We start from the raw sequence: 12,570 nt of genomic DNA, 5'->3' as shown, positions 1-12,570 counted from the left end.
TCAATAGGTAATTCGAATGCTGTTTGTGATAATTGTAGAGTTTTTCATCTGCTGGGCTCCACTTCATGTTCTGAACACAGTAAGTCAACATTTATTTTGATTTATAATTTCATATAGAAATATTAATTGATTAACGAATAATTTTGTTTAAATATTTTAGCATATTTTGTATTAAATAACCAAAATTATTAATTAATAATCAATTTATCTATATATTTTTTTAAGGTCTTCAGTTATATACGTAAAAGCGTTTAATGACCAACTAATAATTTTATTCAAATGTTATATTATTCTATTATTTCATTATCAACATGTGAAATATTAATCAGTTAATCTATATATTAAAAATCAATCGAGCTTTTTGTAAATATATTTTGTAAATATATATATATATTTATTATTTTGGAAATATGAACAAACAACACTCTTTTTTGCACTAAATTATCAAATAATAATCACAAACGTTTCGAGACTAGGTTTGTCTCATCATCAGTGTGTTATAATTTGAAATTTAAAATATGAAAACCTAAATTAGCATTATGTGTTATCCATTACAAGTCGCTTGATATACTCGATATATACTATATATTATATAGTATATCGAGCGACTTGTAATGGCATATATATATATATATATATATATATATATTTTGTATGATTCTGAATTTGATGTTGACATATGTATTAACAAAGTCTAATAATCGGGCATAACATCAATAAAAAACATGAATTTCTTTCAAAAATTTATTTTAAATCCATACGTTTCGGCTATAATCCTAGCCTTCATTCAGTGGAAACTAAAAATAAAATTAAAAACTAAAACAATTGAATTGGAGTGAAAAGAAAAAATAAAATAGTAATTAGTACTTACAATTAGTTGATCTTAGTGTTAGATTGGAAAATTTAATAATCCATGGTATTAGGATATGGTAATGCACTACACTATGTATTATAAACATTAACTTGAAATTACACAATATTTTCACAAAATACTGATTTGAAAAAATCACAAATGAATAGTGTGTTATTCGTAGACTGGTTGAAGATGTAATGGAGAAAGTCATTTTTTAAAAAATATTTTTACCAAGATTCTGCACATGTGTGGAACGAATTGTAAAACCTTTGCGCGAACGCTTTTATTGTTTTGTAAGAAATTTGGAAATGTTATCTAAATAGAAGAGATTTGTGTCGCACAGCGTGTTGAGTTCATTCCGTTTATTTATTGTCTTATTGTTATAAATAGTTAAAAAAGATCCCTCTATAATTCTTCGTTTAAATAAATTTTGTTCAAATTGTAGTATAGTCGGATTAGAAAAGTCCATATTGTGTTTTAAAGTGTATATATGGTCTGCAAGAACAGTTTTGAATTGTTTGGGGTTTTTTGAATTGTTTTTATGTTGTTGTAACCGTTTATTGAGGTTCTGGCTAGTTTCTCCTATGTAAATTAAATTGCAGTCTAAACAATTTATTTGATAGACGAGATTTCTGAGTCGTTCGATATTAAATGGGGTTTTTGTTTTTGTAAAAATAGTGCTAGTAGTTGTACTAAAATTGGTTACAAGTCGAAGTCCAGATTTATAAAAAACCTTTTTCCTTGGAAAAAACTTTTTTATAAATCTGGACTTCGACTTGTAACCAATTTTAGTACAACTACTAGCACTATTTTTACAAAAACAAAAACCCCATTTAATATCGAACGACTCAGAAATCTCGTCTATCAAATAAATTGTTTAGACTGCAATTTAATTTACATAGGAGAAACTAGCCAGAACCTCAATAAACGGTTACAACAACAAAAAACAATTCAAAAAACCCCAAACAATTCAAAACTGTTCTTGCAGACCATATATACACTTTAAAACACAATATGGACTTTTCTAATCCGACTATACTACAATTTGAACAAAATTTATTTAAACGAAGAATTATAGAGGGATCTTTTTTAACTATTTATAACAATAAGACAATAAATAAACGGAATGAACTCAACACGCTGTGCGACACAAATCTCTTCTATTTAGATAACATTTCCAAATTTCTTACAAAAACAATAAAAGCGTTCGCGCAAAGGTTTTACAATTCGTTCCACACATGTGCAGAATCTTGGTAAAAATATTTTTTAAAAATGACTTTCTCCATTACATCTTCAACCAGTCTACGAATAACACACTATTCATTTGTGATTTTTTCAAATCAGTATTTTGTGAAAATATTGTGTAATTTCAAGTTAATGTTTATATACATAGTGTAGTGCATTACCATATCCTAATACCATGGATTATTAAATTTTCCAATCTAACACTAAGATCAACTAATTGTAAGTACTAATTACTATTTTATTTTTTTCTTTTCACTCCAATTCAATTGTTTTAGTTTTTAATTTTATTTTTAGTTTCCACTGAATGAAGGCTAGGATTATAGCCGAAACGTATGGATTTAAAATAAATTTTTGAAAGAAATTCATGTTTTTTATTGATGTGATGCCCGATTATTAGACTTTGTTAATATATATATATATATATATATATATATATAACAAATGTATTCTGAGTGAATAATAGAGTATATATATATATATATATATATATATATATAACATATTTTATATAGAACTTTATAATTTCAAATAAATTGGATGAATATTATTTATCGCAATTATATATAATTTTTTTATTCAGGAAGATTGAAATAAATCTACCGTCATATATTTCAACAACCCAAGGTCGTGCGTTTAATATATATTTCTCATATTAAATTTCTTCAACTTGTTTCAGGTATATTTATCTTCTGTTTTAAATATTCATCTTTGTCTTAATAGAAAATTATTTCTAAATATAAATTGTGTGTTTCAGTTGTATTATAACAAATTTTATAGACATTTATATAAAATGTATTTATTCCACGTGGCTGTTATTTTAACTCCTGTATTTTTCTTTCTTCCGATATTTTTATTGCAATAAATATTGGATGTGAGTCGATATATAAATATTATCGTAATAAACGAGAAGTGATTTAAAATTAAAATTAAGAAGTGGAAAAAAAAATGATGCGAAATGATTTTTTATATAGGTGTACTTATTTTGGCCTAAAATATTATACGACTATGTGGGCTCTACTGGTGTGGCATTGGTTCAACTTTTGGCATACGTCAGTGCTTGCTGCAACCCTATTACCTACTGTTTTATGAACAGACGGTTCAGAGAAGCATTCTTAAGACTGTTTCCTTGTGGATCACAATGCAGGTAAACTTTGAAATTGTCAATTTATTTATATTACTACTAGCTGTACCCGTTCACGCTTTGCCGTGAAATTGAAAAGTTGAACAGAGGTGTGTATTTGTTCCATTTAGTTTAACGTTCGTATTATCTGTTCAACAATTTATTTATTCAACCATTTGTCTACGAATTTATCTATCAACTTAGTAATCTATCTACCATTTTACCAGCTTATCAATTTACCTGTCAACTTATTTACCTATAAACCCGATTCACATGACTACCAATTTACCTGTCAACCTATTTATTCGTCTTATTTGTCTATCTACCAGTTGTCCTGTCTACCATTTTACATATCCCCCAATTTACCTGACCACCAGCTATCCAACAAATTACCTTTCCACCGATGTACTTGTCTACCAATGCACCTGCGTATCAATTTACCTGTCTACCAATTTACCTATCGACCTGTTTATCAATACACCATTTTACCTAACAACTAATTAATCTGTCAACCTGTTTATTTGTCTACATATTCGTCCATCTACCAGTTCTCCTCTCTATCATTTCACATATCCTCAAATTTACCTGTCCATCAGTTTACCTTCAAAAATTCTCTAATTCACCTTATTTATTTACTCATTATAAGCAAATTAAAGCTCAAATTGATTCCACATTTTAGTTAAAAAACGTTTGTATGTGAAAAAAGGGCTGTTTTGAGGGTTTTCCCGGAAATTATTCGACTTTTTCTCGCCGTAAGAACCATCCTTGGACTTCAACGAACATTTTAGAAAAAGAATTGGCCAAATTGGTCCAGGCGTTGTTGAGTTATGCGCTTACCAACACATTTTGTGATTTATATTTATATATAAGATTTTAAACATATTTGCTCTAAAAATTTCTGTATTGATATTTGTGTGACAACCTTACCAGACCATGAAATGTTTCTTGGCCATATTCATCAAATTTAAATTAAAGATATTTATTTTAACCATGATAGCATAAAGAGATTTAGAACCATAATTGGAGGCATAATGAATTACTTTCAAAATAATTGAATGACTTACGTACTTACAGGTTATTAATTTTTTTTTAAACAAAATAAAGCTATAATAAGATTTTAATACTAGGGTAAATTTCTATCATTTATCTGTATTTTTCAAAGGGATATAAAAAATTTAGAGTAGCTTTTTCTTCAGTTGCGCTTATTTAAAAAGAGTATTAGGAGAATTTTTTTAATAAATAATGTAGGAGTTGATAGATCTATTTTAATAATTATTCATGGTTCCTATTCTACTGGAACATTTAGTCCTTATGAAATTATTTATGAACAATTAGGCGTCCGAGGTATTTTACAAAATTAAATTACTTATAAATATGAATACATTAGCAGTTATTGCAGAAACTCCATCCTTTACATTTTGACTGTGGTTTGATGTTGTAGAAGTTTTACTCATAAGTCAAAAAATAATGCTTTAATAAGTCGAAATAAGCGTATAATGTTCAGATTGAACAGCTAACAGAAAAATCTGTATTCAAATTACTTTTATTAAATATTATGTACAACTTAAAATCCACATTATTATATGTTGTTAAAAATCAATAATGTTAGTTATATACCAATTAGCTTCAAGAAAAATAGTTGTCTTAACGAGTAACTTCACAAAACTCATTAGATAACTCGACGCTTTACCATTTCTTTCTCTATAATTGAATCTCGTTATTAATTAAAGTATTTGAGTTTCAAGACAGACTTGTTATATATAAAATGTTTTTAGTACCCTGTTGAAGTAGTTATCGATTCAGATCATTTCATTTAAAATAAATCTACGGAAGATGAAAATTCTTGCAATTTAAAATTCATTCATTTATTCTAAATTAAATATTTAAAACAGGAAGTTTTGTATTTTTTATTTCTCACGCGATCTTAGCGAGTACAAATGGCTCTAAAATGAATGAAATTCCATTACTCTTTTTATCAAAGTGTCGAGGATTTGTCATCACAAACACTTGAGCAATTTATACAAAGATATCACTAAGCCTTAGTGACTAAGGGATGTAATGCGATTTAATTACAAGCTTTTTGTAATGGAATTACAGAGGTTTTCTCAATTATTTAAACGATTGAAATTCAGTGAATGAATATTTGTGGTTAATGATTGTTAATAATTCCAATGAAAGTTCCAACATGTACTTGGCGTGATTATATTATCAAAGTTTAAGATTTACATTTGTAGCTTGAATAATAACTGCATGTTTCTACTTGAAACTTTATGCTACTTGAAACTTTATTTCAGATAATTTAACGCAGAGCACTTAGATCTCAATTAACATGACAGGTTCCTTGTGTGCATTTATAAAGATTTATATAATTTTAAGTAATTAAATAGTGAAATATTTTTTAGTTATTGTTGTACGTAAACATAATTGTTGTTTTATAATAGAGATCTATTTTATATTTGCAATATGTATATATGCATTTTGATACAAATATCTAGGTCATCATGCACTTCAAGGCATAATTTCACATCATCACATTCAAATGATGTCAGATGCGGCGATGCAATTGCTAGGAGCGGTGACGTCAGAGTGGTGCCTCAGCGACAGCGATCCGGTAAATAAATATTTTTCTGCAAAACATCACAATATATAAATATATATATATATATATATATATATATATCACTTATTTCAAATGCAGCTTCTTCCCACTTCCCATGAGAATAATTCGTAAGGTAAAATTGAAGAAAATTCGATGCTCGTCGAACATTTTGTTTACAAACATTATACAAGTTACTAATTATTATACATGCTCGTTAAGTAAAGTACCTGCAATTATCATTACTGGTGCCTAACAATTACCTCAAGACAAATTCCTATTTCACAAATTAATATTGATTAATTGTAATTATTAACTATTTAGTTACATATTTGAGATTTATATACAACACTTTAATTAAATGAATCTAACTTTAATTACAAACTAGTGGGATGTATAGCATGGTGACTTAAGGCAAATTGCTGGAACTTCCCGTACCGTGATAAAATGTTCGAGGAATACTGAATGTTTTCAAACAGATTATTATAAATATTGTAACATTGTCTAATATTTATAAGAATTATATAAACTGAATTGCAAAGTTGAAATTATTTGTTTAAAGTATATTAGAACTTTAGTAAGAATTAAAAATAAAATCTGATTTATTTTCGATATACAAAAATAAAATTCGATTTAATTTTTTGATATTGAAAAAAATTTTTTTTAAAGAAAAATATTTTAAAACAATTTTTTTTTCCAAAAACAATTATTTTGTTAAAACAAGCAGAAAGTTCTTTGAATCATTTAAATCGGACGCTTAAAAACTGCCATTTTTTAACATTTAGCTCTGTATCTTTGAAATGGCTGGGCCTACCTTTGCTAAAAACTAATAACCACTTCTCCCAATCATTACAAATCGAATGTTTTTTAGATCATTCAAATCAGATACTTAGTTCTCTCAAAAACTTGATTTCTGTTTTCTGCACTCTTTGCTCTTCATCTCTGTAACTGCTGGACCTGCCTTTGCCAAAACTGGTTGTTTTTGCACTTTCTTCTTCGTCTTATCGAATGTCATGACGAATCGAATGTTTTATGAATAATACAAATCTGTTGATCCGCGATCAACATATCGTGATACGCCAATGGTCAGAAATTTCGAAAATGTAAAGATATGCAAACATTTATATTTTCGATATTTTGCGATTACTATAACTCACCTGCGGGAAGTTGACATTTGATCTGTTAATTGATTTAATTAATTGTTTCTGATTTATATATATATATATATATATATATATATGTATGTATATATATATTAATGTTCTGATTATAATTTCAGAAGTGATGATTCTAGAAGCCGAGGATCGTGTTTAGCAGCGCTACGTCATCGGATCTAATGGCATCATCCGCAGCGACGTCATCAAGTTACGTCAAGAGCGTACAGGTAAATTCTATAAAAGAAATAGTTTTTATAAAAAAACAAAAAACTGTATAAAATAATCTCTCCTTGACAATTACCAAAATCCAGCATCAAAACTTTATGCGATTAAGAAAACTCGCTGGTAGGTAAGCGGCTAGAATGATTGGATCTGAATCAGAGGACCGGGGTTCAAATTCACTTCGAACAGCATTTTGCCAATCGCGAGCAGCAATGACGAGGATTTTTATTTGAAAATATAGCAATACATTGCAATATGTTTACAAATGAAAATAGCTCTCATCCGGCATTGTTGCACCAATAAAAACATTCGCCCTATTACAGAAATTGTAATATCAATATTTCACAGAGATGTGGCAACTGTTTGGGTTGCCATCTTTTAAACAGACTAGTGTTAGGTCAAATTAGCGCAACAGCTTATAGGATTATAAATTCCGATTGCTTCTTAAAAATTATCTAAACTAGTCGGGTGTATGGCATCGTGCCTTAAGGCAAATTGCTGGAACTTTCCGTAATGTTCGAGGAATATTGAATGTTTTCAGATAGATTATTATAAATATTGTTATTGTCTATTTATAAGATTCATATAAACTGAATTGCGAAGTTCAAATTATTTGTTTAAAGTATATTAAAACTTTAGTCAGAATTAAAAATAAAAGCTGAATTATTTTCGACAAAAAAAAATTTTTCCTGAGAAAAAATTGAAAAAAATATTTTGAAACTAATTTTTTTTCCAAAACTAATCATTTTGTTAAAACAAGTAGAAAGTTTTTTGAATCATTTAAATCGGACGCCTAGTTTCCTCAAAAACTGCCATTATCTGCACATTTAGCTCTGTATCTTTGAAATGGCTGGGCCTGTCTTTGCCAAAAACTAATAACCTCTTTTCCCAATCATCACTAATTGAATGTTTTTTAGATCATTCAAATCTAATGCTCCGTTCTCTCAAAAACTCGATTTCTATTTTCTGCACTCTTTGCTTTTTATCTCCGTAACTGCTGGACCTGCCTTTGCCAAAAACTAATCAGCACATCTCCCTATCAATAGGAATCGAATGTTTCTTGAACCATTTAAATCGGTTGATCCGTGCGCCCGAAAACGTGACCGAATAATTGTATCTATACATACATACACACACATACATTTTTTCTGAGGTATGCCATAATTTTCAATTTCGATTTTTGGACGATTACAATAACTTATCCTACGGGAAGTTAGACATGTGATATAGTGCAGTATTTTTATGGTAACTACTTTTTCCAGTGTTAATTATTTGTTGTTTCATAATTGTTTTTCAATCAGATCAAGTTGCTAAGTACATACAATTGATTATCAGAAATGCCAAAGTAATTGTATTTTAATGGGTTAAACTTTATTTAACTCACACATTTTTGGTTTAAAAAACTTCTTGTTGTAAACCATGCTTTAAGGTAAACGCACCCAAAAATTGTTTAGTTTTGATAACTTTGCGCCACCTATAAAACAGGTGACTTTGCTGTTGAAATCAGTTCTGTTCAGTTGTTCGAGCTGTCAACGTGTGTAAGTTTTAATGGAAGAGGTTTTACGAATTTCATTTAATAGTACCGTTTTTCCAAACAAAAGTTTTTACTTTTTATTTAATTAAACACACTTCAAACGTGAGTAGAACAAACATGTAATATTTTATGTTAGTTTAACAATATTTAAGAAAATGCATTGGAAATATACTACAGTTGTTCAAACTTTTACATTTATATGTATTTTATGTTGTTAGTTAACAACTAAATTAAACTTTGTATGATATGAGTGTACTTCAATCACTGTTTTGGCAATTTAGTTTTTATATTTGATTTCAGTTTGTATAAATACAATGCTTTGTACCATTCTATATTTACTCACTTGATTGATATGTCTAATACAAATATCATGCAGTTTTGTTTGGCGGCTGACGTTACAGAGTAACTAGGTCCATGTGGCATTTTGCCTAAAAGCGTTTTATGAACATCCGGTATATGTAAATAATCGACTTGAATCAATTAGAAATCATAAAATTAATTTATGAGTGATTTATAGGTATACCGTCTTGTTGTATGGCTTGTTATGTAGAAAGTATTGCAGATTTTTCAATTTTTGTACATCATTTGAAACATAAGTTATTTTTGATAAATGGTTGTAATATTACACATTATTAAACAAAAAACAAAAAAGTATTTTGTACATTCACTGTGTTTTTTTTGTAGACAAAAAGTCAAAATTTGATTCACATACACACACACGTATACTTATTTTTTTTGTCTTGAAATGTCGAGAAACCATAAAATTAACAGGTCAGGTTTTCTGGCGAAAACATGTACCGACTGCTTCTACGGGAAGTTCAATAAATAGACATAGTATCGTATGTGTTGACTTTACGAAATTCAATTAAAACTAGTAAGGTGTATGGCATCGTGCTTTGAGGCAAATTGCTGGAACTTCCCCTACCGTAATAGAATATTCGAGGAAAATTAAAATACATTATTAAAAATACTACTTATATTATATGTACAGAAATGTAAATAAACAAAACTCAATTAATCAAATTTAATATGAAGGACATTGTCTAATATTTATAAGAGTTATATAAACTGAATTACAAAGTTAAAATTATTTATTTCAAGTATATAAGTGAGTTTTAGAACTTTAGCCAGAACTCAAATTAAAATCAAATTACCTTCGATATTCAAAAAAATAAATAAATGAATAAAATAAAAAAAATTGGAAACTTAGAAAAAAAATGAACAATTTTTTCCCAAAAGCAATCGTTTCGTCAATACACGCAAAAAAAAGTTTTTGAAAAATTCCAATCGGATGCTTAGTTCTCTCAAAAACTGCCATTTTTTGCACATTTAGCTTGGTATCTTCGAAACAGCTAGACCTGCTTTTGCCAAAAACTCCGTTCTCTCTAAACCTTCATATCTATTTTTTGCACTCTTTGGTCTGTATCTCCTCAACGGCTATACCTGCCTTTGCCAAAAACTAATCAGCACATCTGATTATCAATAGAAATCGAATGTTTTTTGAACCATCCAAATTGGTTGATCCGTACGCCCAAAAACGTGGACGAAAAATTGTATTCATACATACATACACAAACACACACACACTCACATACAAACACGTCATTTTTTTTGAGGTATGCCAAAATGTTCAGAAACGTTCAAAGCGTGAAGAAATGTAAAAAATTTCAATTTCGATTTTTGGACGAGTACAATAACTTATCCTACGGGATATAATTAGAAATACTAACATTTGAGTTAAATACCAATCAGTTTCTAGAGATATAATTTGCTCAACAAGCAACTTCACAAAAATCATTAGATGACTTGTCGTTTTATCGTTCTATGTCTGTAGAATTGAAATACCCCTTCGAGCGAGTATTTTAATTTTTTTTTTAAAGTAGTAATTTAGTAGAATTAGTGTTTTTTCTTCTAATTTCAATTCTTGTTACAACTGTTAATTAAACATCTATCAACAGTAGATAACTTTGATTAAAATGTAATAGAAAATAACGGATTTCCCTTGAAACTCCATTCATAAGATAAAGAAGTAGTAATTGATTTAGAATGTTTTATTTAAACAAATCCATATATTTCAATTTAATGATTTGTTATTTTCTTTGTGATTTTAGGACGTCGAGCGGCGATCAGATGACGGCCCGTTCCGGTTGCAAATAACATGGATGGGCGAAGGCGTTAAGAATTTTGATGCCGATAATGATGTAAATAGTGAAGTTGATTATTATGAAAATTTTGATGCAAATATTATCGAACACTGCCGACAAAACAGATTTCTCATTTTATAAGTAAGTTTTTTATTTTACATTTTTAGTTTATTTTTAATAAATGGCCGATTCTGCCGTAAAATATAGCAAGGCTATGTTACTCAGCGTTTTTCATACAAAGTGGTACTAAAAACTGACAAAACGGTATATATTTGCTGCGCTGTTAGGCGTTTTATATATACAACCTTACCTAGAAAACACACAACGTCTGACTGACAGCAAATACATTTCGACAGGTTTTAGTACCGTTTTATATGCAAAGCATATAACATAGCCTTTTCATAAAATTGGCCGATTTTACTGCAGAATCGCCCCCTTAATTTGGTTTCATAAGTGGTTGTGGTGGTTAATGACCGGTGACACTACAGTACAAAATGTATTATATTAGATAAAAATTATTTATGAATAATTTTATTGAAAGTTGTATAAATATATACTTGTACAAATAGTTATCGAATCTTTGTATATATGTACAGCTACTGGTTGTGTGTGAATTGTTACTAAGATTTTAAATTAAATGTTAATAATAGTAATTTAGTTAAAAATGATTCCAATCTGTTATTCGGATTAAAAGTGTATTAAGAGCTTAACCGCCCATACAAATACATTCATCTAATCAATTAGTGCGTAAAATTATTGCTAAAAAAATTCAATAATATAATAAAGATAACAAATCCTGGCAAATTATCCTGTAAGCTATCATCATAGTACAGATATTTATTTTAAAATAAAAAGAAATTGTATTTTATAATGATAATGGTAGTTTAGAAATAATGTATTGAATATGGTTGCATAGTCAAAAAAATTAAGCTAGATAACTTTTAAAGCAAATAATTTGAATTATTAAGCAATGGCATAATTTTTAAGTCATAGCTTTGGCAATTAACACGTTAAATAATATTTGTGTTTTTAATAAAAGTAGCATATATTTGTAATATATTTGGAAAGTACTATATTGATGTTTTTCCAGGAAAACCAAGATACAAATATTACACTTAAGAAGTTTTTAACTCCTGCTTTTTTCACTATACATAATAAACTAACGTTGTTTGTTAAAAAATTTCAATTACTAATATTACATTTATATATTTTGTAACTTATGTAATTTTATGTCTACGTTTTATGTTGCATGTTTATAAAGGTTTTCAACTTTATGAAATTAATATACTAATAAGTATATCGGTTTCTCGTGTACTAAAAAAATGTTAATTCAATACTTCTCGGCTCAATACATGTAATTTTATATCAATGAGATAAATTTTAGTCGTAACTTTGATATGTTAAATTTCAAATTAAAGTTGAATGGTAAGCACATATTTTTCTAGAAAATTGAAATTGAATGTATTTTTTGGTATAGACATTCTTGGTGTGGTTTAGCCCTACATTAAAACTATATAAAAATATTCTATATATAAAAGTTGTTGCTTTAGTCTTTATTGATTGTAATAAAGCTGTTAAAATTTATGTGCCAAATCACAATCAACAACGCTGATTCTTACTTCCTCCCAAAAATGTTCGTAGATTAATTACAACTTTTTCTAATCCAAAGGTTTCCAAACACATCTCGAAATGGTATTTT

The 12,570-nt window shown here is 28.1% G+C and overlaps 1 protein-coding gene across 1 annotated transcript in view; it reads left to right on the top strand.

Annotated features, from left to right (window-relative positions):
- LOC113383665 overlaps positions 1 to 11,069 on the top strand; it is a 37,738-nt gene extending 26,669 nt beyond the window's left edge. The window contains exons 5-9 of the mRNA XM_026621920.1: positions 8 to 79; positions 3,070 to 3,242; positions 5,714 to 5,829; positions 7,094 to 7,198; positions 10,839 to 11,069. Of these exons, the coding sequence (XP_026477705.1) occupies positions 8 to 79; positions 3,070 to 3,242; positions 5,714 to 5,829; positions 7,094 to 7,128 (396 nt within the window). The 3' untranslated portion in view covers positions 7,129 to 7,198; positions 10,839 to 11,069. The remainder of the gene's footprint in view (positions 1 to 7; positions 80 to 3,069; positions 3,243 to 5,713; positions 5,830 to 7,093; positions 7,199 to 10,838) is intronic.
- The last annotated feature ends 1,501 nt before the right edge of the window (positions 11,070 to 12,570 follow it).

Source organism: Ctenocephalides felis, unplaced genomic scaffold (assembly GCF_003426905.1).
Source record: "Ctenocephalides felis isolate EL2017-DRISC unplaced genomic scaffold, ASM342690v1 CF-g0.4_SCAFFOLD_00845, whole genome shotgun sequence".
Classification (NCBI taxonomy): domain Eukaryota; kingdom Metazoa; phylum Arthropoda; class Insecta; order Siphonaptera; family Pulicidae; genus Ctenocephalides; species Ctenocephalides felis.
Note: the sequence above shows the minus strand (reverse complement) of the source record. Positions and strands in the feature narration are given on the sequence as shown.